The sequence below is a fragment of the Populus nigra genome, chromosome 4, assembly GCF_951802175.1.
Source record: "Populus nigra chromosome 4, ddPopNigr1.1, whole genome shotgun sequence".
NCBI lineage: Eukaryota > Viridiplantae > Streptophyta > Magnoliopsida > Malpighiales > Salicaceae > Populus > Populus nigra.
Genome location: NC_084855.1, coordinates 21241452 through 21267082, shown reverse-complemented (window position 1 = coordinate 21267082; position 25631 = coordinate 21241452). Strand labels below are relative to the sequence as shown.

At 33.0% G+C, this 25631-nt stretch overlaps 1 protein-coding gene across 2 annotated transcripts in view; it reads right to left on the bottom strand.

The window, feature by feature from the left end:
* Window positions 1-2140: 2140 nt before the first annotated feature.
* The window catches only part of LOC133691429 (endoglucanase 11-like), a 36871-nt gene continuing 13380 nt past the window's right edge, over window positions 2141-25631 (bottom strand). For both annotated transcript variants that reach the window (XM_062111933.1, XM_062111934.1), the window contains exon 5: window positions 2141-2946. In XM_062111933.1, coding sequence (XP_061967917.1) covers window positions 2284-2946 — 663 coding nt within the window. In that variant the 3' untranslated portion in view covers window positions 2141-2283. The remainder of the gene's footprint in view (window positions 2947-25631) is intronic.

Genomic DNA, 25631 nt, shown 5'->3' with positions numbered 1-25631 from the left:
GCTGTGATGGAAAAATATTATGATGCAAATTGGATAACTAGTTTGAGTGATAATAAATCCACATCAGGATGAATTTCTCACTTGAAGTGATAACTTTATGTAAAACAAAACACTTAATTCAATTTTTTTTTTAAATTAGGTCATGTAACTCTATAACCCACAAAGCAAACAAAGTGACTTCGCCTAGAAAAGGACGGAACATGCTTTCAAGCGTAATTTTGATATCATTGCTAATTTTAGGTTACAGGCCAAAAAATCAAATAAAATATGATGAGTAAAAATCAAATAAAATATGATGAGTTAATTTCTTCATTAATTTCAACTTCACATTCAAGACTTGATTTAAAATAAGTATATGAAATAGGTTTAGAAAATAATTAAGCAAGTAATAAGAAATGAACTCAGGAATTAGAAATATACAAAGTAAACCTTCTTCTTCTTCTTTTAAAGGATGTTTTTAATAATTTTTATCTTTGTTTAAGAATGATCAATAACTTTTTATATTTGTCTTTAAAACCAATGTGATGAGTAAAAATCTTTAAATCAAAAATATTTTTATCTTTTTTAAACTTTGAAAATTTCATATGTGAGGTAGCTATTTGTATATATTTGGTAATGCAGAGTAAAATATTTTTCAATTTAAAATATATCAAAATAAGTTTTACAAAAAAATTTTATTTTTGATATTAGTAAATTATAATAATAAAAAAAACCAATAAAAATATTAATTTAATATTTTTTTCAAATAAAAAATAATTTAAAAAACATTTTAAAAAACAGATTTAAACAGGCAATAAACATTCAATCATTCTATCGCTTTGCATTACTCAAGATACATTGAACCTTTGAATAGTATAGGAGCATAGGGAAAGATCACACAAGACTTGTTCATATACAAACCAACTTTTAAGTAATTACTCACAGAAGGGCACACCCATCATGCCCACAGAGTTGTCAGATCATGTATGAAGACTGATGCCTAAACAGTGTCTCCACTATTGGTCGGCAACACAAGTGAACAAAATTTTTGATGTGCCTTCCCTTTCCATCTACTTTACTTTTCTGTGCTTTTTCGTGGTTGAAGATAACACTTTCCAGATCTTTTGCGGTGATTTGTAAGGCTTGATTGTCTGTTTATGGCCATGCCAGGCCACCCTGTCGAGTCCTTGGAAAAAAACACATCCAATTATTGAGGATCGGCCTAAATTTGTTGATGTTTTGTCCCAAATGTACGAGTTCTACGTGTAAATTTAGTCTCTGTACTGTTTGATAAATTTACTTTACATGTTTTCCATGACTATCAGATTCTCAGAAAAGGAGAACTTTGTATTCGAAGGGTTTTTTATTTTTTTTGCGTAAATCCAATTTTAGCCCCTAACGTATTTCTTTATTATCAATTGAGTCCTAAAATCACATTAGATGACGTTACCCCTCTATTTATATTATAATATGCACACGAACTTTAAGAGCTTCTGTGCCAAAATAAGCCTCAATAAGCTCCAAATGATAATTCCACCTTTTAAAAAAATTATCTTATTTATATTTTCCCTTTCGATTTTTCTTTTAATTCAAGTCAAGTTGATGATGCCAGGAAGGAGGCTCAAATAAAGAGGAAAGATAGGAAAGCCAGGCTAAAAATGAATGGCTAAGCCCGTCCAGGAGCAGTCCAACTCGGAACTAGACATGGCGTGTCGGCCTCATCGAAGAATGTGGTCTTGTCACCATTCTTCAAGACAAGGGATGGCGATTTCTCAGAAAAAAGACTGAAGAGTTGGGAGCAAAAGCATGGATGATTTGCATCAACTAGTCAATTTGGGCACTCTCTTTCTAAAAGTAGAGTCTGATTATATCTTTAGTCATGTTCTACCTATAAGTTAAACAAATTTTGATTTAATTTTTAAAACTAGAGGTGTTAATTTGATGTAATAAGCTGATTTTTTTTTTATTATTTTTTTTAAAAAATCAGTTTGGCTTTATTTGTTTCCTATTTATCAAACCAAATTAGTCTATGAGTCCTTCAATTGGATTGTTTTTTAGAGATTTTGATGCAACAGTCAACTTTTTATTTTTGATTTTTAAAATTAAAATCAAACTAAAATGATTTTTTTTTAATTTTCTAATCGTGGTTTGATCTCCATTTGAATTTTTTTAATTAATTCTATCTTCTGCTCACTGGAATTTAAACAACAAAAGGTAGAAGCACTAGTAAGGCTTGAACCACCTTAGTCCAGCCACCAAGAAAGCAGTCTGTAGAAAATCCGATAGGATATGCTATTTTTATTCCTAAGAAGAAGCTGCCGAAGGCTGATTATGATTATCATCGCTCTTTTGGTCTTCCATTTGCAACAACTTGGCAAAAACTCCAACTAGTGGTGCTGCATTATACGTGCAGGCCTCAGTCTGCATGTAATTTCCTCTCTGGTCCATGAAATTATCTTGACAATCAGGTCCTCCAACCACTGCCCCGACTACAACATTAGGGTTGGGCTCTTCCCGACCATACCAGAGGTCGAACCCTTGGGTGCACCCAATGAACCCCATGCTCTCTCTGTATGGCACCATTGAGGCCCCTCTATGGTGCACTCTTGTGGGGTATTTAGGGCCATAACCCACTAAATAACTCATGTTCATTGGGTTAGAACCTAGGATGTAATCAACTTGAGATTTAGCAAAATGGAGTATCTCTTGGTAATCCACAGACCATCCATGGCACTTGAGCTTTTGAGTCGAGTTTCGAAGGATATCGGAGTATATAGTGAGAAGGAAGGCTGCAGTTGATACATATTGCATGTTGTTCCATTGCCGGATGTGCAATAGACCACCCGGAGTACGATTCACGTTGCCACCGTTATTCTTGCCAAGGCATGAGCAAATGTAGTACTCGGCTTTCGATCGGTATTGTTCCAACGTGTCCCTGTGCCCCTTGCGTTTTTCCTCCACGAGCAACTGCAATCTCAATATATATATATATATATATATATATATATATATATAGAATTCATTATTATATATTTTTTTAATAATAAATTAAAAGATATACTCAAACTAGTTTACATATAAGTCAAGAATCAATCCCTTCTGCACAGATTCTTTAAAGTTGAAACCTCTTGATTGACTATCATTCTCTTCGTACAAAAATAACATTATTATAAAATATCACGATACTACTATGCAAATTCAATTCAAATTCTAATTAAAAAAAATATTAATCACAATTGAACTAACCTTTATAATACCATAGTACGACTTTATTTTGATTATCAAAACTTAGAAAAAATTAGAAACAAGCCAACAAAAATACTAAAATTAAAATAATATAATTACATCAAATTCATAAGATTATGTGTTTTAATAAGGGATTTTACTTAACAGTGTCTTAAAAATTAGTTTTACAAAACATAGACTATTCCTTCTGATAAACTTTGCTAATAGCTTTTTAATCACTTCACACAAAGGTTTCATACGAAAAATTCCAAGAATGGATTTAATTTTATGTGATATAAAAGGAAATTATGGAAAGAATCATAAATACATATAATTTTTTTCACCGATATCCCTTCTTTCTAATTAGAAAACCTCTATGAATAAGATAGAATGACAAATTCTTTTTCTCTAGAATTCATGCCTAAACGTGTTGAAACCAGTCCATTTTGATGAAAGGAATCCAAAAATTAACCAAATTGCAGGTAGTTTATAGCCATTGGCACACAAAACAAGATTGTGCTACATAATTTTCAAGAGGTCATATGGTATTACCATATTGCTTGTTTCAGAAGTAATTGCAGCCTGTAAAACTTTCATATGTACAAGTCTCATGATTGGTCCACATCTCGATGAAAGAATATTCGACTAACCAATAACATGATGAGATCATTTTTATTAAAGTCAAAATTTCCCTAATTCAATGGCCCATTTAACTAGACAAGTAAGGTTTGTGGAGAATCTATCTTAAAGGTTAATTAGTCAATATAATCACGTTATATGATTAGAAGTATGGATTTAGTTTTCTTACAGAACTAATCAACGCGAGAGCCACCTTCTCAATTTTCAAGTATATAATTTTAACGCACCAGGGCTTGTAGCCCAGCGGCAGAGGCAAGGTTTCCTTATCTCTGTCACCTGGGTTCGAGCCCTAGCGTGCACGCCTGTCACCCCCGCGGTGTCTTACATGCCTACTGGGCTTGCAGGGTATTCAGTGGGTCCGCGGATTAGTTGTGGTGCGCGTAAGCTGGCCCGGACACCCCGGGTTACCAAAAAAAAAAAGTATATAATTTTAACATCTAAGAGAACCTTGCTAGTATAATATATTAATTTCTGGATCCTTTTTTCTTCTCACATAAGCACAACACTAATTGTAAGATTTGCAACCCCTATGTGAAGGAAAAGCTCTTCATCTTCTTTTGGTTGAGATAGGATCGTTGGAGAGGATAAGTAAGACTTAAGTTCTTCAAAGGCTCATTGATATTTTTGAGTCCATTTAAAATTAAAGATATTCTTTAGAGTTTTGAAGAAAGAAAAGTAATGTTCTCCTAAACAAGAATAAACATGTTAAAAGCTATAATTTTTCCTATCAGCCTTTGAACAACCGTCACACATTGAGGAGGGGTCATGTTTAGGATGACTTTGATTTTCTCAAGATTAAGCTCTATTCTTCTTTCACTAACCAGGAAACCCAAAACATTTTCTCCATTCATAGCAAAGCCATACCGAGAGGGGTTTAACTTTATTTGGTGATGGGGTAAAATGGAGAATAACTCTTGTAAGTTTTTTAGATGTTGCTCAAATCATGTGTTTGACTAGCATATCATCTACATAAACCTTTATGTTCCTACCCAGCTGACCTTTGAAAACTTTATTCACCATTCACTAATAATGGCTCTAGTATTTTTAAACCACAAGGCATGACATGGCAACAAAATTTCCTCTATTAGTTATGTGGTGATCCCTGAATTAACATCTAAAAAACTTAAGTATTCAAAACCAATAGTTAAGTAGACCAATTGGTTTGTTTTAGACAAGGGAAAACTATATCTAAGACATGCCTTATTGAGGTTAGCGAAGTTCACACACATATGACACTTACCATTTTGTTGTTTCACCATAAATATGTTTTCCAACCATTATGGTTACATTACCTCATGAATAAACTCACCATCAAATAGCTTGTCTATCTTTAATGAGATGACTTTTTATTGTTCTTCACTAAAATTTCTTTTTTTCTATTGATTGGGGAGAAGGATGGGCATATACGTAAATAGGAAGAAGACATATTTGGATTGATGCTTGGTATGTTTGATGGCTTAAAGATAAAAATATGTCTTTGGATATTAAAGAACTCTACAAAGAGTTTCTCTTGCCTAAGTTCCAAAGTAGGCCCAATCTTAGTGATTGCATTTTTTTTAGAATGAAGACAAACTTTTTTTAAAATCTTTCATAGTTTTTGTTTGCATTTCAAAGTTTTTCTTTAAAAAATGCTTATTGATCTATCAACAAAGTATTATTGCCCTTTAGATAGGTGGAGGTGCATCTTTTAAAAATTGATCGATTCCCTTTAACAATCATGACTTTTTTTTTATTGGGAACTTCATTGTCAGATACTTGGTATTGATCATAACATTTATCTTATAGAGAATAGGTCATTTAAGTATAGTGTTATAATACAAATCTGTTTTAATCACCATAAAAGTTTATTGTAGAGTGTAACACTTGGGATAAATCACCTTTTACTAGTACACCTTTTCTTTATTTCCTAATTAAAAGGGTCTTCATTAGCGTTAACTTAGATGAATCAACACTTATTTATATCATTGTATATTTAGAGAAAATGTTGACTCGCTCCCATCATCATTTAGTACATTGTGCATTTTATTATTAGAGAGGACCGTGGTAATTAACAACATATCCTTATATGGAAAAAAAAGTCACTCTCTCTATGTCTACTGAAATGAAAACAATTGCTCATACCAAAGGGTTTTGGAGTCATAGAGAGAATAACACTTGTTTTCCATAAGCTTTTTTATTTGTGAAATGAATAACACTTGATATTATGCAACTCTTTATAGGGAGGGCTAAATTATTCTTTTTTACTTCTTATGCTCAACTCTGTTTTTTTTTAAATTACAGTAGGTATTATTTGATGATAAATCTCTCTATCTTTTTTTATATATATAGATTATAACAATCTTCGATGTCATTTCCCATGTTTTTTTTTTAAGATAATATTTTTAGGTTGTGGTTATCAACGTCTCCAATCATTGGTTGTGGATACTAGACAAAGTATTTTCCTTTTATAGTTATTAGCACTTCAGTTCTAGTGGTGTCCGAAGGAGTGGTCATCCATTCAAGCTATACTAGTTTGCTTCACACTAGACCTCTAAAGTTAATTTTACATCTCTGAGAGCTATCAGGAAAGCATTTGTACTTTGGATGAGAATGTTCTTATCTAGCTACACTTGTTTCTTCTATACAAATATGATTCATTATTGGTTGCTTTACTTTAATAAGAGTTATGATTGGGAGGACATATAATGATAGTGGTAATTCTTATAGGTGTGATCACTACTTGTTATTGCTTTGCCTTTTTATTTATGAAGATCATATTTCAAAGACCTAGTTTGATAGCACTCCTCATGTTGGTGGCTTCATGGCATAATAGAGGTATGGAGATATTTTTGTCTGTTTTTTTATATTTTATTTTATCCAGTCTTCTCTAGAAATGTGAGGTTGTTTGCGAACTAGTGGAGCAGTTTATAAGGTGATTGATTATGTGTTATACGATGGTAGAAGAATTGTTCTGCGTTGTTTATGAGTTGCAAGAACAACTTTCATTGGTGCTCTCATTTACTATGTAAGTTGATAAATATCTATGAAAGTTGATGTTGCATTGGTAGGAAGATAAATTACTTTTGCTCCTGGGATTTTCATGTTGTTAGACATAAAGAACTTCTTAGAAAAATATCTATAAGAAAAAAGCAAACTAGCTTTTGTTCAATTCTTCCTATAGACAGCGTCACTAATAAAGTTGTTGAAACTTCAAAGGGATATTGGGCTTTTCATAACTAATCTTAAACCAAATGTTTGGGCTTAAATGTTGGGCTTGAATATCGAGCATAGAGTTTTCCTACAAAAAGTTATCCTATAAAATTAGAAGACCCCCAATAATTGAGTGAGTGAAATAGTGATGAGAAAAAATAGAGAGAACAAGATGAGTGAGAGAGAGAAAGTTTAATTTATTGTAAAGAAGATGTTGTTTTGAATACTATATTGTGTGGGTAGTTTGTGGTATTTACACACATGACCACCCAAGTTCACATGACTTACCTGATGAGAAGGAATAGAGAGCAATGGGTAGCTCACCTAATGATGAGGGGTAAGGAATAATAGTTCTCCTAACAATGAGCAAAGGATTTGATGGTGGGAAGTTACGACATTGTTATTTACCTGTTTTCCTAACTAATAAAAATAACAGAGTTCGTGCATGTAACCAATAAAAATGGTTTAATCATATAGGTGGTTAGGTTAATATTCGTTCACAAAGATGTGGACTAATTAGAAAACTTGTTCATGTGAAAATTTCTCATGCTATAATTACTTTTAAAATAAGCAATAAGATGGCGCCACAGTAACCTCTTGGAAAATATATAGCACAACCTTGTTTTGTGTGCTGGTGGTTATATATTGCCTATGGTATGTTTAGTTTCTAGGCTCTTTTAGTCAAAATGAACTAGTTTTAGCCTATCTAGTTAAAATTGTTTGGTTTCCAGCCTATTCAGGTCGTTTGAACATGGTTTTGAACTTGTTTAAGTTATTTAGGCCAAGCTTGGTTTTTTGTTTGTTCAGCCTAGCCTGAATGACTTAGTTCCTAGTCATTTAGGCCTGGTTTGGCTTTCTGGTCGTTCAAGCCTGACCTAAATAGACTGGTTTTCTTTTTTATTTTAGGCCCATCATAACTCAAGAAGAAAGCTTATTGGGACAAATCAAATGACTTTCCCTCTATGTGTATGTGTGTGTGTGTGTGTGATGAGGTCATGAAAAACCTCAGATGTTATTAGGTTTTCCATGGCTGCAATTTAGGGCTGAAAAAATGATTGGATCAATAGCCATGAGCTTTCCTGCAAAACAAGTTCCCTATTGATACACGGGACCCTCCTATGCTATAATTTAGCAAATATTAAAGGAATTGAATGTATGTGTAAAGTAGAGAGAGTAATGTATGATGTAAAATTGAGTTAGTCTTATCTGAGTCCGTTTTCATACTTAGTGACCTATGATATTTATATATATCATAGGTCATATAAGTTTACCTGGTGGAAAGAAAAAATTGATGGGGTTATCTAACTTCCTAAAACATTAAATTGTTAGTTGATGTGTCACGCTTGCCTTAAGAGATAGGTTGGAGTTTGAAAGTAAGTTATTAGTGAAAAAGGTGACTTGACCATGATAGTTGGTGCAAACTCAAACTTCAAGATAGCTATTGGTGGCAAGATTGGTTTGAAACAGTTTGAGAGAGGTTGTTACTAGTGAGAGAGAGTGGCCATTATAAACAAAAAAATGGGGGCGCATGAATCAGGCTGAATGCGCCAAAGATGATCATTATGGACAAGAACACATTATGGTATGATTATGAGTGAGGTATTTTTTGGTGATAGATGTGGGCATTCTAGGTTATGAGTAGGGTTCAATTAGGCTTGACTAAGGATGATGAGGGTTCAGTTGAGCCAAGGTTAAAGGGGGTTTGTTTGGAGATTAAATGGTTAGGTTGGGCTTGAGAGGGTTAGGTTAGGTTGACCTTATTTTCTCTTTTCTTCTCCCTTTCCTCCCCACCTAGCCTCGGTTGGGCAAGTAGGGTTAAATTGTGCTAGCTTTCAGCTCACTTATTTTTCTTTCCTTCAACTACTCTCTTTTTTTCTTGTCCTTTTTTTTTCTCCATTCTCTTTTCTCAATTGGACTACCAACCTATAGGGTCAATAGGGCTTTGTAGCCCAAGCTTGGCTAGTTGGCGAACCTTTTTTTTGTACCATTAACACACACACAAACTACCTTATTCTTCAAAATAAACATATTTATTACTTTCTCAAAAAGAAAAGAAAATAAAATAAATCTTTTATAAAAGAAATCATCTTCATGGATAGAAATTAACTACAATAAATGACATAACAATACGGGGGCCTACTTTATTAAACTAGCTTGTGTGTTTATGTCATATCTAACAGGCTAGCCCTCATATATGGAAAGAATTATGTTCACTCCCATAAACTTTGAAGCAAGCCCTACCTTAAAATCTAGTTTAGACATTGTCGCACGTGTGCATCATCGCGATGATCATCCTCCCAGACTAGGGTTTTTATAGTGATGGGTGGAAATAACAAGGAATTCTTATCATTTATCAGTAAGAAAAGGATAATTGCCACCTAGTATTTTAGTTACTAAGAACACTAACTGGTTTTAGAGTCTAGATAAAGGAACTGGTTGTGTATAAGGACGATGTATTATCCCTAGTACATTTTACCTAAGATAAGCTGCATTGTTTATTTGCTGATACATACTAAAGTACTGTTGTGTTTTCTAACCATTAGTCTGTCTAATGGTTAAAGTCAATCCACCCCAGTAAAGTGAACCATAGCTTTAGGGGGTCAAGCCTAGCCATTCTAGAGTCACATTATAAAAATAAAAGAAATTGTCTTTTTATTCAATATCAGAAATATGTTTTCCATAGAAGTTCATAATCCTATGTATTAAAAGAAACAAAATAAATGTTTGGTGTTTTTGAAATGCAAGTCAAGTTCTCATGACTTTAATAAACTAGTTATTAAATCCAACAATGCATACAAAGTATCAACAAAACTATTTTTCTTGAATTTTAGTATTTAAAGATGCTAAATCATGCCATGTATCAACAAACTATTTATTATTATTTATGCAAATATGATTTTTTTATTATTTTTGAGAGATTTAGCCATATGTAAAATGAAAATATTTAAATGTATTTTTTGATGAAAGATTTTTTCATTTTCTATCATGTTTAAATAATAAAATAAAATTAAAAAATTAGTTTATCTAATACCGAAAAAACATCTTGCGTGTAGATCATAATTTCAAATATTAAATATAAGAGGGTAGAAAAATATAAGGGACTAAAAAACAATTGCATAATGATTCATAGAAATAATGATGATGATAATGATGATGATGATGCTTTGTTTGGAAAACAAACCTTAAAAAAATACATTTTTTCTTTGACAGAATTAGGCCTTGCCAAATACAACCTTAGACTTTAAAGGTTCAACCTGGTCATATAGACCGAGCTTTCTAGCTAAGCCCTAAATTGATGTAGACGTCAAACAAAGAAAAACATATGGGCTAAAAAACATAGTGATTATCTAAGCAAAAAGAAATAGACCATCATGCTAAAAAGTTGGCTTTAAAAGCTTGACCCATAAAGAAAAACAAGTGTGTCATTCTTTTATTGAAAGATCTAAACAACACATTTAAAAAATCTTGCAAATTGTTTATGCCCGGAAACATGAGGTTTCAATCAATACAAAAATATACAAGCATCTTCTCATTGGAAAAAACACCCGGAAACATGAGGTTTCAATCAATACAAAAATATACAAGCATCTTCTCATTGGAAAAAACACAGGTTTTTAGTCGTTTGCCTATGGTTAATAAGTCATTATATTACTTTATAATCAAACATATAAGCGTTGTAATTAATCATGCAAGAATAGCTCATGACAACAAGTTGGAAGTTCATGCTTTAAAAGTTTAAGAAAATGACCTTTAATGAACAAGAAATAATGAAGCAAGGTTGTTGAAGCTTATAACTCCTACTACTACTTACGATTGAATCAAAGGCTCCTCATGGCAGCAATAAATGTTTTCTTCATTCTAGTCACAACAACTACCAAAAAATCGACGAATGCAAACGGAAACACCGACAGATTTTTTCCATCGGTATTTTGCAGTAATTTTTATCGACCTAATTTATTTCATCACTAACACCATTGGTAAACATCAACGAAAATATGTTGTCGGTATATACCGAGGGAATACCGACAGAATTACAATGAGATTCAAACAGGCAAATTGTATAGTGACGTGACACTTATACCGACAGAATTATCGATGGATTCATCGTCAGAATATTTCTGTTAGTAAATCTATCGGTTATATTTAATATATAACCTGACGCTCGACCCTCTTCTCGCCTCTCCTCTCTTTCTACTTCTTCTTTAAAAATACTCTATAACAAAATAGCCCCCCCATCCCCCCTCATCTTAACACAACTCATCCTCCCCTAATTTTTCCAGTCACAACAATATTCTATTTGACGACATTCATGTTCTGATTGAAATTTTATTTAGGATTTTCAATCTTAAGTAAGCAAATCTACCCTTTTTTAATTTGAACATAATTTTAAAATTTTAACTTTTTATTGCATATTTTTGTAGTATATATATTTTGTTTGGGTGTTTATTTGTTTTATTATTTTTTCTCAAACAAACTTGTTGTATGGATTTATGATTTAATTTGTACATGTTATAGTTTGTTTTAGATTTTGTAAAATTATATTTGTTTGTAAATTGTTGAAACTTATGTCGAATTACAAACGTAGGTGTGTTGTGATGAAATAAATAATGGCTTGTTTAACGGGTTCATTTTATATTTTGTTAATTTTATTAATGAATTTAAGAGAAGTATTAAAGTAGGTTGAATAATCTTGAGTTAAACCAATATTTTTGCAAATTTATTTAGTTAACGTAGTTAATTAATACATGTTGTCATCATTATTTGATATAGGATCGATAGAAGTGATGGATGATCGTTCATAGATGTATCGAGATTCACCCTAATGATTGTGGAGTATGGATTATTGTAATGAGGTTCAAGATTTTATTAATTACGCAATATCTAATCCAAGATATATTAGTGGAGGTTGTATTAGGTGTTCATACAAGAGGTGTAAAAATAAAAAGTTTCCCAATCCAGATTTTGTAACGATGTATCTTCTACAAAAAAAGGTTCTTAGAAGAATATCTATATTGGTATGCACACGGAGAACCATTTGTTCCTCATAAGACCATGATAAAAAGGATGGTTGGGTCAACTTCTAGTGCTAGCAATGTGCATGGAATTGTAGATAAAAACAATAATCTTTATAAGACTATGGTTATGGATGCGATGAGAATGAATCAAAGCCATGCCGATTAATGTTCAATTGTAGATAAAGAACCTAATGTAGACGCGGCCAGGCTTTTTAAAGATTCTGACAAACCATTATGGGATGGTTGCATAAATCACGGTAAATTATCAACCATTGTATAGGTGTTTACCATCAAGTCGGATTATGGTTTGAGTAAGGCTGGTTATGAAAGAATTATCGAATAGGTGAGAAGCAATTTACTTGAAGGGAATAGGCTGAAAAAGAACTTCTACACTGCTAAATCCATGATGAAACCCTCCGGTCTAGGATGCTAGAAAATTAACATGTGTCCAAACTTCTGCATGTTGTACTACCTTGAAAATGATGAGATGACTAAGTGTAGGACATGTGGGCATTCCCATTATAAACCCAGAACTAGCAGGGGAAGGACTCTTGTCACACATAAAACAACTTAGATACTTCCTAATCACACCTAGATTGCGGATGTTATTCAGGACACCAAAGACTGCTCGACACATGGCATGACACCAATCACATGATGCGGTGGATGGAGTGATGGTGCACCCTTTTGATAGTGAAGTATGGAAACATTTTAGCAGTGTACATCCTCACTTTTCAGTTGAATCAAGGAACGTGCGTCTTAGGTTATGTACAGACGGATTCAATCCATTCGGGTCATTTGTTGCTCCTTATTCTTGTTGGCCAGTTATACACATGGTTTACAACTTGCCACCAGGAATATGTATGAGACTAGAGTTCATGTTTTTATCTATGATCATACCCGATAATAGTCCAGGCCGGAATATAGATGTTTGTCTTCGACCGTTGATTGATGAGTTGACGCAGTTGTGGTCTTTCAGGGCTTTGACTTATGATGTATCGATGAAACATAATTTTTTATTAAGGAAGCTTTTACGTGGACTATCAATGATTTTCCAGCTTATGGAATGATTTTAGGTTGGAGCACGCATGGAAAACAACAATACGTTTACGCTAACAAACAGCGGTAAAACATCTTTATTTTACTGTCACATACGGTTCTTGCCAATAGATCACAGGTACATAAAGTACTTTTTTGTTGACAGAGTTAAAAAGGATGTTACACCCCCATATCTTTCGAGTGAAGAATTGTATGATGTGGTGTCAGAGTACGGTAACATTGTGTTTAGTTTTCAATCTGGTAAGCAGAATTCTCCTGGTCTTAATTTCACCCATAATTGGGTAAAGCAAAGTATTTTCTAGGAGCTTTCTTATTGAAAGACCAATCTCCTCCATCATAACCTTGACGTTATTCATATAGAAAAGAATGTTTTTTAGAACATTTCCAACACAGTTATGGACATAAAGGGAAAGACAAAGGACAACATCAGGCTAGAATAGATATAACTTTGTTTTTTCACCATAAAAATATAGTTTATGCTGGGTCACAGATTACAAAGCTTAAAGCAAGCTTTGCCTTATACAATGAGGCACGACTACTTATCTACTAGGGGTGAGCAAAAAAACAGTTAAACCGAAAAAATTGGGAAAACCGGGAAAAAAATAACCAAAAAAACCGAACCGAAAAAAAAAACCGAATTAACCGATTAGAAAATCACAAAAAAGTTCTGGTTCGGTTCGATTTCGGTTTCTAAAGTTTGAAACCGATTGAACCGAACCGGTTCAACCAAGCCAACATTAAAAAAAAAAAGTATAAATAGGAAATGTTTTAACCCTAAACCTAAAGTAGCATTCCTAAACAAATCAGCCGCCACTCTCTACATCTCTTTCTTCCCTTTGTCTTTGGTCTCTGCATCTCTCAATTCTTTCCTTCTCTGGATCTTCAGCAAGCCCTCCCTTTGCCTTTGCTCTCTGCATCTCTCCTTTTCTAGATCTTAACCAGCAACCCCCCCACAGGCACACACACAAACACCTACTTGATAAACCTCACAGACAGACTTCTCCTCAACTTTTTCTTCTTCTTCATCGAACTCTTCAACTCAAATGAGTTATGGTTGTGTCATGGCTGATGTACAGATTCTTCAGTTGCTTTTGAAGCTTTCATGCGATAGCAAAAAAAAAACGAGACAATCCTTTACATTTTAAAGGTTGTGCCATGGTTGATGTACAGATTTTTGATAAGGATTGGGTTGCTAAAAGCAAACCCCTGTTTTGGCTTGATAAGGATTGGGTTGTTAAAATCAAACACTTGTTTTGGCTTGTACAGATCTTGATAAGGATTCAAACCCCTGTTTTTGCTTGTACAGATTCTTGATAAGGATTGGGTTGCTAAAAGTGAACCCAACCTTCCGGTTTGGAAGGGAAAAAAACCGAACCGAACCGAACCGAAATTAATCGGTTTGAACCGGTTTTCGGTTCGGTTCGATTCCAAAACTTAAAAAAAATGGTTTGGTTGTTTATTTTGGTCCAAAACCGGACCGAACCGGAAATGCTCAGCCCTATCATCTACCAATGGCTTAAAAATCTGTGTTTTCCAGATGAACATGCCTCGAACATATCAAGGTTGATTAATTTAGAGGATTGCAGATTGTATGGAATGAAGAGTTATAACTGCCATGTGTTTATTCAAACACTCATTCCATTATCTTATCAGGATTTATTACCAAAAAGGATATGAGATACACTCACAAAGATCAGTCATTTCTATAGAGATATATGCTTTAACAAGTTACATTCACTGCACATTGAGAGGCTTGAAATGAATATTGTCTAGACAATATACAAACTTGAGATGATATTTTATCCATTGTTTTTTTACTCGATAGAGCATCTACCCATATATTTATCGTATGAGGAAAAAGTTAGAGGTTGAATCTAGTATAGATGGATGTATCCATTCGAGAGGTTAAAGATTACAAATGCCATGTAATTAAAATTGTATTTTCATTATTTTTGTTAATTAAAAACATTCGTTTAATTCAATGCACGTACTTGTTTAACCTTGATAAAAAGGTTGAAAACAAGGTGCATGTTGAGGCTTCGATATGTGAGGCCTATATTGTTGAAGAGATCTCAATATTTAGCTTGTACTATTTTGAGCCTCAATTAAGAACAAGAATCAATCGTGTTCCAAGGCATGATGATGGTGGTGATGAAGTGCCTTCGAGTGGGAACTTGTCAATGTTCTTTAATCTTGAATGACTCGCACCAAAAAATATTATCAATGGAAGATATTTGTCTGAAATAGAATTTAGACAAGCAAGTAATTATGAGATATTTAAATGTACTACTTAAACTTTGTTATTAATGGACTATTTCTCACTTGTAATATCACAAGCTCGTACATTATTGAATACCACGTAAGTAACATCGTTAATATTTACTGTTTAAAAACTCATAGCTAACCAAATCTCAAATCTTTCGATTACAAGATGAACAATTTACCACATGTAAATTCTATTTAATTATTATTATTATTATTATCTATTGGGATACTTGATTTCATTACACATTTCTCGTTTACTATTCATTGTTGTACTTTGTGTGCCAGGTTTATAAATTGAAAGGGAATGCTAGTGCTACATTGTCTTTACTAAGTTTGGGTTCTGAAAGAAAGTTGAGATGATATAACGAGTATTTTGTCAATGGATACTTGTTTGTGTTAAGGGATCGATTTCTAATGAGTTTGAAGTTGACTATTATGGAAAATTAGAAGAGGTAATTGAATTGTAATATCATAGCGAGCAAAATAGAGTGTTTTTATAAATGTTATTGGTATGACACCATTAACAGAGGAATCAAAGTAGATCCCCATCATGGTTTGGTCGAAATAAATTCAAAAGCTGGACTCTGTAACATCAACAATGTCTTTGTTTTTGCCAAGCAATGCCAATAAGTTTATTACACATACACCCCTTCCTTGAGAAAGGATTTTTCAAGAATTGATTGGTTATCCATATTGAAAACCAAACCTAGGGGTCGTGTCAAGGTTGTTAGGATGAAAACAATGAATCAAATGTGGGAGATGATGTATTTCAAGTTAGTGAGTTGGTTAATCCATATCGAGTTGCTCCATCGATTAACTTAGAAGAAAATTTAAATTTTCACTTCTGCGATAATATTTTTGTTGATGTCGATGTTGAGGAGTTAAATGTTGTTCTGAGCTCCAGCAGACAAGCACAAGTTGATAAAGATGATGATTGCAATGAAATCAACGTAAAAGATTGCGATGGAGCTGATGACGAGTCAATTCAAGAAGAAAAAGAATAAGATAATTCTAACTAACTATCAAAACACGAAAGTGTAATGCCATAAACTATAATGTAATATTTATTGATGAAATTCTCTGCAAAGAAGTATTTATTTTATTATTGTTATGTGAACTTGTGTTATTGTGTTGTGCGTGCAGCTTTCAATTTAAGTGTTGGCATCAGACATTGTTTCACCTATGGAAATACCGACAGTTAGTGTCTGTCGGTGTATTCTAGAGGCAAAGGGAGTTGTTCCCCTTTCCTTTGGCACTGTTCATAGAAAATCACACTGATGAAAATACCAACGGTTCGTGTCCGTCAGTGTATTCCAAAGGCGAATGAAGTTGTTCCCCTTCCCTCTAACACTATTCATGGAACATCACACTGATGGAAATACCGATAATTTATGTCCATCTATGTATTCCAAAGGCGAATGGAACTGTTCCCTTCACATATCGATGATGGCAATTAAAGTTTATTGACTGAGTGGCAGTTTCCCGATAGAATCACCGATGGATTGTGAATTCCAACGCGCTGGAAATTAACGCATTTCTAACTGTTTACTATTTTACCGACAGAATCATGAACGGACTGAAAAAAAAATCTGGAGTGGTTTTTGAAATTTTTAGTATGAAATGAAAATTTCAAGGGAATGTTACCAAGGAATCACCGATGGACTATTTAAAAATAATAATATTTAATATTTTATTTGTAATTCTGTCTATAAACCATAATATAAAAACCCAATGAGCGCATCAGAACTTCATTTTTTTTTCTTTCAGCTAAAATTCACTCTCTCAAATTCTCTCCTCAATTCTCTAAAATTACATTCTGTCTTTCAAACATCAAGACTAGAAATCAAGCTTTATTTCTCTCAACATAATCAACAGGTATAGGTGGTGAATATTTTGTCGTATTTTCTTCTTTTTTTTCTTCTTTTCTTCAGTTTATTAACAATTGTTTTTTCTATACCACATACTTCAACTCCGAAATTAAACATGCCATTAAGGTAAGAATTTTTCATTCCTAAGGTCTATATTTGTTTTTGTATTATTTTTCTTTTTTGTCTATATTGCAATAACATTTCATTGTTTTGTTGATTTTTAATTGTTATTATGAAATTTGTTGTTCAATGTGAATTGAATATATAGGATTAAATTTAATTACAAAAAAATCTTGTCAATTTAGGATTAAAAATATTATCACATAGAAAATAAAAATTTTCTATGAAATTGAATTATTCAAAATTATTGGTAGAAATTAAATAAAATCAATTAGTTTGTGGCATATATGTTGTCTATTTGTAGGATTGAAAATTTTAGGTACTTTCTCATATAGGGGAGATGCTACCGAATTTGTTTTATAAACATCAAAATTGTTTATCCAAATATTCATCAAACTTGTGTAGATGCATAGGGGAAAATCAATTGTACATCGTGGGCACATGATCGCCGCTAGTTCTTCTAGCAACAATGATGACAACAATGTATCATTATATGCCAACCAATAAGAGGCACCTGAAGCACATGCATCGACTCATGACGCTGCTTTGTTTAGTGTAATTCTGTAACGTAGAAGCGATGTCCCTTCATAATGGGATCCATTCACCCACATGTACGATGTGCAATGAAAGGACAACCTTTCAATATAAGTTTGTTTTGTTTTGAGTTGGTTTATGTCTAACAATTTATGAACAAATAATATTTCATTAAATTTATTAATTTTTAGGTTCATAAAAATTGAGGCTGCCCAAAAAAATAACATCAATATTTAAATCATTGGTGAAAATTCTATTGTTTCAATGGAGAAATGTTTCTAAACATCATGAATGGAAACTAGAGGTCGATGCATAGTTTACAAGATTTAAGGATAGTATTAACTTAAAATTTTTACTATTTATTATGTTAATTTGTTTGCTTTATTGAATGTTTTTTTTTATAAATTTTTACTGTAAGGCTAAATTTGAGTGGGATAGAGCAAATGAAAATGTTACGAGGAGGATTTGGGAGAATCACACTGCAACTAGATAGCATAAAAAACAATGCGATAATATTTTTCTAATTTTAAATATTAAAATTTCATTTGTCATTTACTGATATATACTACATTTGTACCATATAGGTTGTGTGATTGTTGGTATGAGATGCAAAAGAAATATAAAATATATGCTAGAGAAAATGCTCTACCAAGTTGGAATGATGTGGCAGTTTGGAAGGATTTTTGGCCACCATACATCCCTGAGAATATACGGGTGGAATATATTCAGCATGTGACGTCCAAGCATTTCACACAACGCTCATAGTCCAGTGCGAGGAACCGGAGCTGGAAAATTCACGATTCGGTTACCACACACACCGACAGCTCCATTCCGTTTGTTTTGCATGCAAAGCGGATGGTAAGATTTATTTTAACCACATCTATTTTTCATTTATTTATTTATATTTATAAATATATTTAACTGGCAACCATTTTTTCTTACAGGCCACGGCTCTTGGACGTGAGCCAAACCTAATGGAGCTTTTTGTAGAGGTGCACGTGCGAAGTAAAGACTATTAAAAAAGGGTGCAATAGTTCATCGACAACCAAGCTCAACACTTTGTGTTTTGTTGGTTTTCAACCATTTTATTTCATAAGTTATTATTTTCTTAAATTTGATGGTTTTTATTTTTATTTTCAGGAGATATATAACAGTCGATTGAAGGATAGATATGGGGACGATCCTTCGACCCACCTGAATTTCGATCTAGATTTGTGGTTACATGCAAGATTGTCTGGTGGACCCGGTAGAAATCAGGTGTACGAACTCTTCAAAACTACGGCCGAGATTTTACAGACGGCCCATAGTGTTTCAACCGTTGGGAGCTCGCAATCCATACCGAGCACTCAGTCTTTGGAGTTCACAGCCTTGTTAGATCAAGTAGTGCAAGAATGTACAACACATCTAAATGAAAAATATGAATGACTATCTGCAGATTATAAAGAACTTCATTAAATGGTCATGGACATTATATCATAGATGGGTGGTATATGTGCATCCCCTTATTGGCCCTATGGTCCCGGGAACGACCAACCTCCTCCTCCTCCTCCTCTTCCTCCAGCGCCGTCTTTGTTCTAGTTTCATTTTCTTTGAATGTATAAATTTGTAGTAAATATTTGAATTTTATATTAAGACAATTTATTTTTACATAATTCAATTTTATACAAATTTAAATTTTTTAAATATCTTCTTTTTATGTTCAATAGATTTTTTAAAAATATATATTTTTTTAATTATTACAAACGGGATTATTAATGGAATAATTTTATCGGTATATTCCAAAGAGTTGGGAAACAATTACTGCAGATGCCACTACCAATCACTAATGAAATAATTCTATTTGTATATTCTAGCGGGCAAATTTTTTTAACGTGCATTGTCTGTCTGTAATACCATCAGGTTTTTTTTATTGATGGACTTTCCGACATATCAGAAATTATTGACGAGGTTTTTTTATGGTCATTTTTCATCTGTGAATCCGTCGATAAAATAATTATAGACGAAATGTTAGAGTAAACACCAACAGAAATTTTTGTCAGTGAAACTATTAAATTTGGTAGTGAGCGATCTTGTTTTTTTTTCAATCGAGGGACTCTTCAATGAAGACTGAAGATGCTGGAAAGTAGGGTATGCTCCTACTATCGATTGGGAGAACAAGCTTTATCACTTTCAGCTTGGGATGAAAAGCAAAACTTTTGATTCTTTAATGGTTCACAGTATGGTTAGTCTAAGAGAAGTTGCTAGTGAATAGAAACCTCTGCATTGCTGTTAAGATGGAGCTATTGTCGTAACTGATGAACAAATCTCTATTGGCAGTGGAGTTGCTGAGAGATCTTCTACTACTTACGATGGTGTAGAGCTATTGTAGTACTGGTGTAGTGCTGCTTCAATGGAGGAATGAAGGCTGGAAGAGTTAATTATTTAACAATCTTCGGCTTGAGGGAGAAAGGGTTGTAAGGATCATTTTTTTTTCAAAGATAGAGGGTCATTATTTTAGGGTTTTTTGCAGGCTAGAAAAAATTAAGGAAAAGGTTGTTATAGTTGTTGTCACCCACTTTTGACCACATACAAAATCAAGAAAAAAATCTAAAATACAAGAGGATGTACATAAACAAAGCCTAAACCATTGTCCAAGTTGGTGGTGAAAGACCAAAATGACAAGTGGAAAAGTTGGAGGACCAACATCTATAAGATTGATAAAATTCGCAACTCAATTCTGATTGACAAGGGGCATATTTAGTGAAAATATTTTCATTTGGGGTAAAGAAATACAAATTTAGATAGGTAAAGACTCAATAAGAATTTTAGAATGCCTAATTAATTTTATTAAAGACTTAATTGTAAGAAAAAATAATATTTGAAGTCAATTTAGGCTCTAATTAGAAGAAATTAAAGTTTGGAGGTCAATTTATGATTTTAAAGAGTTAAATATGTCCAATTAGGGGCTTAATTGCATAAATATTAAAGTTTGATCGGCAATGAGGGACTTAATTGAAGAAATCAAAAACCAAGGACCAAACTGAAAATACATGTGATTGTAAGGGCTGAAAGTGACCAAATTAAGGGCCAAATTGAAAAAAAAACTATAAGTTTGATGGTCAATTAAGGGTCGAAGTGCACAAATCGAAAAACAAAGATCAAAATAAAAATGATGCTAAACTTTGGGGTTGATGACTGAGTTTAGCAAAGGTGAAATTGTATGAAATTAAGAGTTTGAGAGGTAATTACAGTTGCAATTAAAAGAATATGGACTAAAATAAAATCTGTCAAATCTCAAACTAAAAACCCTAATTTCTAGGGTTTCACCTAGACGATGCGTCGTTCAGTCGCTATTTAGCTTTTTCTTCTACAGTTTTGGTTGAATGTTGCGTTTCCGACCATCTATAGGGCTGTAACCACCACCATTCAACTGATAAACACCCCTTTTACAAAGATTAGCTACTTTCATCAAATGTTTATATCTTATTTCTTTCAAGGAACTCAACAATATTTTATCCCCGATTAGCCATCACTTGCATTTTTAGATTCTAGGATGATTGGGTTGACACTTTCAAATGAATGAATGTGGAGCTATAAACCTCTAAATTGAGTAAGCTTGGATCCAAACAAAAGGTGAGCACCCTCTCTACTATTATCAAGTGGTCTTCAATGACGATTACGTCAAAGTTGCTCCAACAAGTCATCGAAAGTGGTCAACTCGGTCATCGATAGCTATGATACCCATTTCACAAAATCACTAATCATTTTTGTGTGTTCACACTCAAGCCATATTAGTGGGTTGTTAACAAAGGTTGGCCACGTTTCTCTTAAGACCAAAAAGCTAGAAAGAAGCTTCTTAGTCTTCAAGTTTGGAAAACCACCAAAACCTTCAAAAACCAAGTTTGTTGCAAAACCATCATTGAAAAATCAGTATAGGTATAGAGCTCACAGCTATGAAATGTACTCCATAACCCTTTTATTTTGATCAAAGGGTCAAGCTTTGATGAATCTATATTTAAACTCATCAAAAGCCCTATAAAACCCTAGCAAACCCTATAAATATCCCCTATAAAATCAGAGCAAAAGTAGAGAAAGAGTGGGGAAAGACTGATAAAGGAACTTTAAAGTGTGAAGGTTTAAAAGCCTAACACGAGGATTTAATCAACTTTGAAAAAAAGTAACAAACTTGGAAAAGAAGAAACCAAAGGGCAACAGTCATTACTTGAGCTTGGAAGGTATAAAACATTCACTTATCCTAGTATATGATGTCCATGAGACACATCTCCACCTTGTTCTTTCAAGTTCTATGGTGGTTTTGAACATTTATTGCATTATATTGCTTTTGGCTTTGATTTTGATTAATGCATAGAATGTCATTCTTTTCTTTGTTTGATCCTATTAATATTGTTGGATGTTTAAAATATACTTGGATGTTTAAATTAAATGAAATAAAAGGAATTGGAAATTTAACAATAGGGTTATTGATTGTTATTTTTTATTAGTGTGTGTGTTCTTGGTTTTTAGGCAAGGCTTGGGTTCCAAGTGTTTAAATAGTCAATTTTGAATCGAAATTTGATGTTTTTTGTAGGTTGTTTCAAGTTGGCAGTTTTAAAGTTTGCAACCTCTTGCATGATTTTAATGTTATGGTTGTGTAACTTGTTAGAATGAAGAAAGCATGTTTTAAAAGTCAAAAATGTCAGTTTTGAAGACTTGATAGTGTGCTGAGTTTCTAAGCTATTTCTGGGTTACTAAACAATGTTTTTCATGTTCTTGGGAAGAATATTGTTTTATCTTAATGATTTGGGCCAGTTTTGGTCCAATTCCTTGCACATAATCCTTCATGCATCTTTATTAGTCAATAATCTAAGGTTTATTTGCATCAATAACATGTTTTTAGTAGGTTTTAATCATAGTGTTTAGGTTTTGAACCGAAACTCATTTTGACAAAATCATGATTTTTTAGTGATAATTAAAGTGCATGAATGCTAGATTATTGCTCATTGCATGATTTCCAACATGTTTATGTCCTTGTTTACTCCATATCTAGTCTGATTTGAAATCTACGTTGCTGGATTCTTGTTGAATTTTCTTCGGTGTTCTTCATATTCTTCATTTTTCTGAGTTTTGATAAAAAGTTTGAGTTTTTGTGTTTTTTTTTTTTTAAGTTTGGTTTCATTATGGATACTAGTTTAGGTTTTGGTTTGTTTTTAGGATCAAACTAGTAGAGTTTCGTTCGGTTTATGGCCAAACCAAATGTTTCGGGTCAACCCAATCGAATCAAAAACAGGTCAAACGTTAGGACCTTGTTTAGCGAACACCTCCTAAGTCTATTGTAATAGTTTTGGTTTTAAGGAAAAATGATATTTTACCAAACATGGCCTTAAAAAAAAAGATTTCTACTTGTTGTGTACAGTCTAATCCTTACATAACAAATTGCATTTTTATTCATAAAAAAAGAGTGAATTTTTTCTACATTGTTTTAGAAAATGTTTTTTGTATTTCTTTGCTTTTTTTATGGAATTTCCAATAGGTTTATAAAAATTCTTAAGGATTTGACAAATATTTCAATAACTCTAATTATTTTCCTTCTGAAAATTAATGGTCAACATTCTAGTATAAATGTTGGACAAACAAGTAGGCTGGTATTTAAATATTAGGAGTTGACTAGGAAGTTCTTAGAATTGTTTTTGAATATTCACCGATATTAAATGGAAGTATTTTTCATCACAATATATGAGTTGTGGAAAATGTCTTAGCCTTCCAAGATAAGTGAACCTTTTTCACGACACCTACATGGATTCTTCCTATAAGGATTTATCAAAGCATACGAGCCTATATTAAATTTGAAATGTTGGTTTTGTTCATCAGCGTAAATCTTTGTTCTAAGCCATAAATGAACCACCGGCTAGGAACCCATCAACACCTTTAAATCACGTCCAGACCACACAATACAACTTACCTCAAGTAAGGTGCATTAGGACTTTTAATACCTTTCCTAGCCACAATCAATCCCTTACCTTAGAATTTCTGATAAGATCAGTCCACCCTAGTCACCTAATGACCCTAAACAAAACAACTAGGTGGTGACTCCTTGACCCCGACATCCCGCCACATGCACGTGTGAAAACAGTCATGGTGGGAGATAGTGTTTATGGCAATGGCTCCTCTCCCTTCCTACAAGCTGCTTGAGTTTGGGTTTTGTGAGATTAAAAAAACCATTAAAGAGGTTCTAGAGCTTATGGGTTGATAAGATCTTAACCCTTCCCATTGAGGAATATATCTGAGCCATTCATCAAAGCTAAGGACAAAAGCTTGTCCTGCTCTGCAACCGATAAAGGGAGGACACAAGGCTATTTTACAGGAAAAGCAGTGATGGGTAGTGTTTTTAGGAGAGAATCTACAAGCGTTTTTAGAGTAATAAGAGCTAGAATGTTGTCTTAGAGTGAAGTACAAGTGTCAGGGTATAAGTTGGCAAGAGATTTGTGTAGTATGGTGAAGAGATAAGGGAGAAATTAAGGCTGAAATTTGGGTGTTTGGGAATCTTTTTATTTTGTTTTTGGGAAGAAGATAATGAATAGTAAAATTATAATCTTTTTCAATTTGGTCCCTGAACCTATGACACTTTGCAATAGAGCCCCCCAATCAGCCTTAATCTTTTAGATTCCTTGGAATTTCACCCTTAGCCTTTTTCAATTGAACCTTTAAATTCCAGGGTTTTTTATATCAAATTTGGTCTTTGGTTTCGGATTTCTTTAATGTGGTCATTAATTGAACTTCATATTTCAAATATCTTTCAATTAAACCCCTGATTACACCAAATTAGCATTTCAAAGTTTCAATTGTCTTTAATCTTCCAATCTTTGCGAATTGATCTTAATTCGGCCTCCAAACTTGATTTTTTTTAATTGAGTCTTTGATTGAATTCACGGAACCCATTGGAGGTTTAATTAAGTTTTAAACTTATTTAATTCTTCCATGTTTTACCCAATTGACTTTCAAACTTAATTTTTACTTAAATTAAGTCCTTAATTAAGTCAATTAAACCTTTTAGAAGTTTAATTAAGTCCTTAAACCTAATTGGTTCTTTCAATTTTGGTCATGTTTGGATCTCAACCTCAATTTTATTTCTTTCTTTATCTCATGTTGTCGAAATCTTACAATATGGCTATTCTTCTAGTATTTTTTGTCTTTTGCAGCTCAAAAGCTTATATCCTTGTGTCCTGAAAATATTTTTGGATTTTAAATTTCTAATTTTTTTTTAATTTTGGAATAAAAAAAAGTATACAAATAATTTTAGGGGATTCTAAATTGGGTTATGACAGCTTCTCCCCTCTTTACAATACTTACAGTATAAAATCTTTTAAAGGACTTTATAAAATAAGTATGTAAAGAAAAGAAAATGGTGTGAAAACCTTTCCAAGTTGGGAGAGAAAACCATTAAGGAGTTCTAACAAATCAAAATGGTGTTGGGTGTTTAAGCGTCTGCCTATTATGTGAAAAATATCTAGGATTTTTCACAAATAGTTTATGTTCGGGTGATCATCTTGTAGTTTGTGATCGGGTAATCAACCTGTGGTTTATGTTTGAGCGACCTTCATGTGGTCTCTATTCGACTGACCTGCCCATGACTCATGATCAGGTAACCTGACCGTGTGTGAAAAATATCTTGAATTTTTCATGGATGATCTCTATTCGTGAAACTAGCTCGTGACTCGTGATCGGGTGACCTACCTGTGTGTAAAAAATATATAGGATCTTT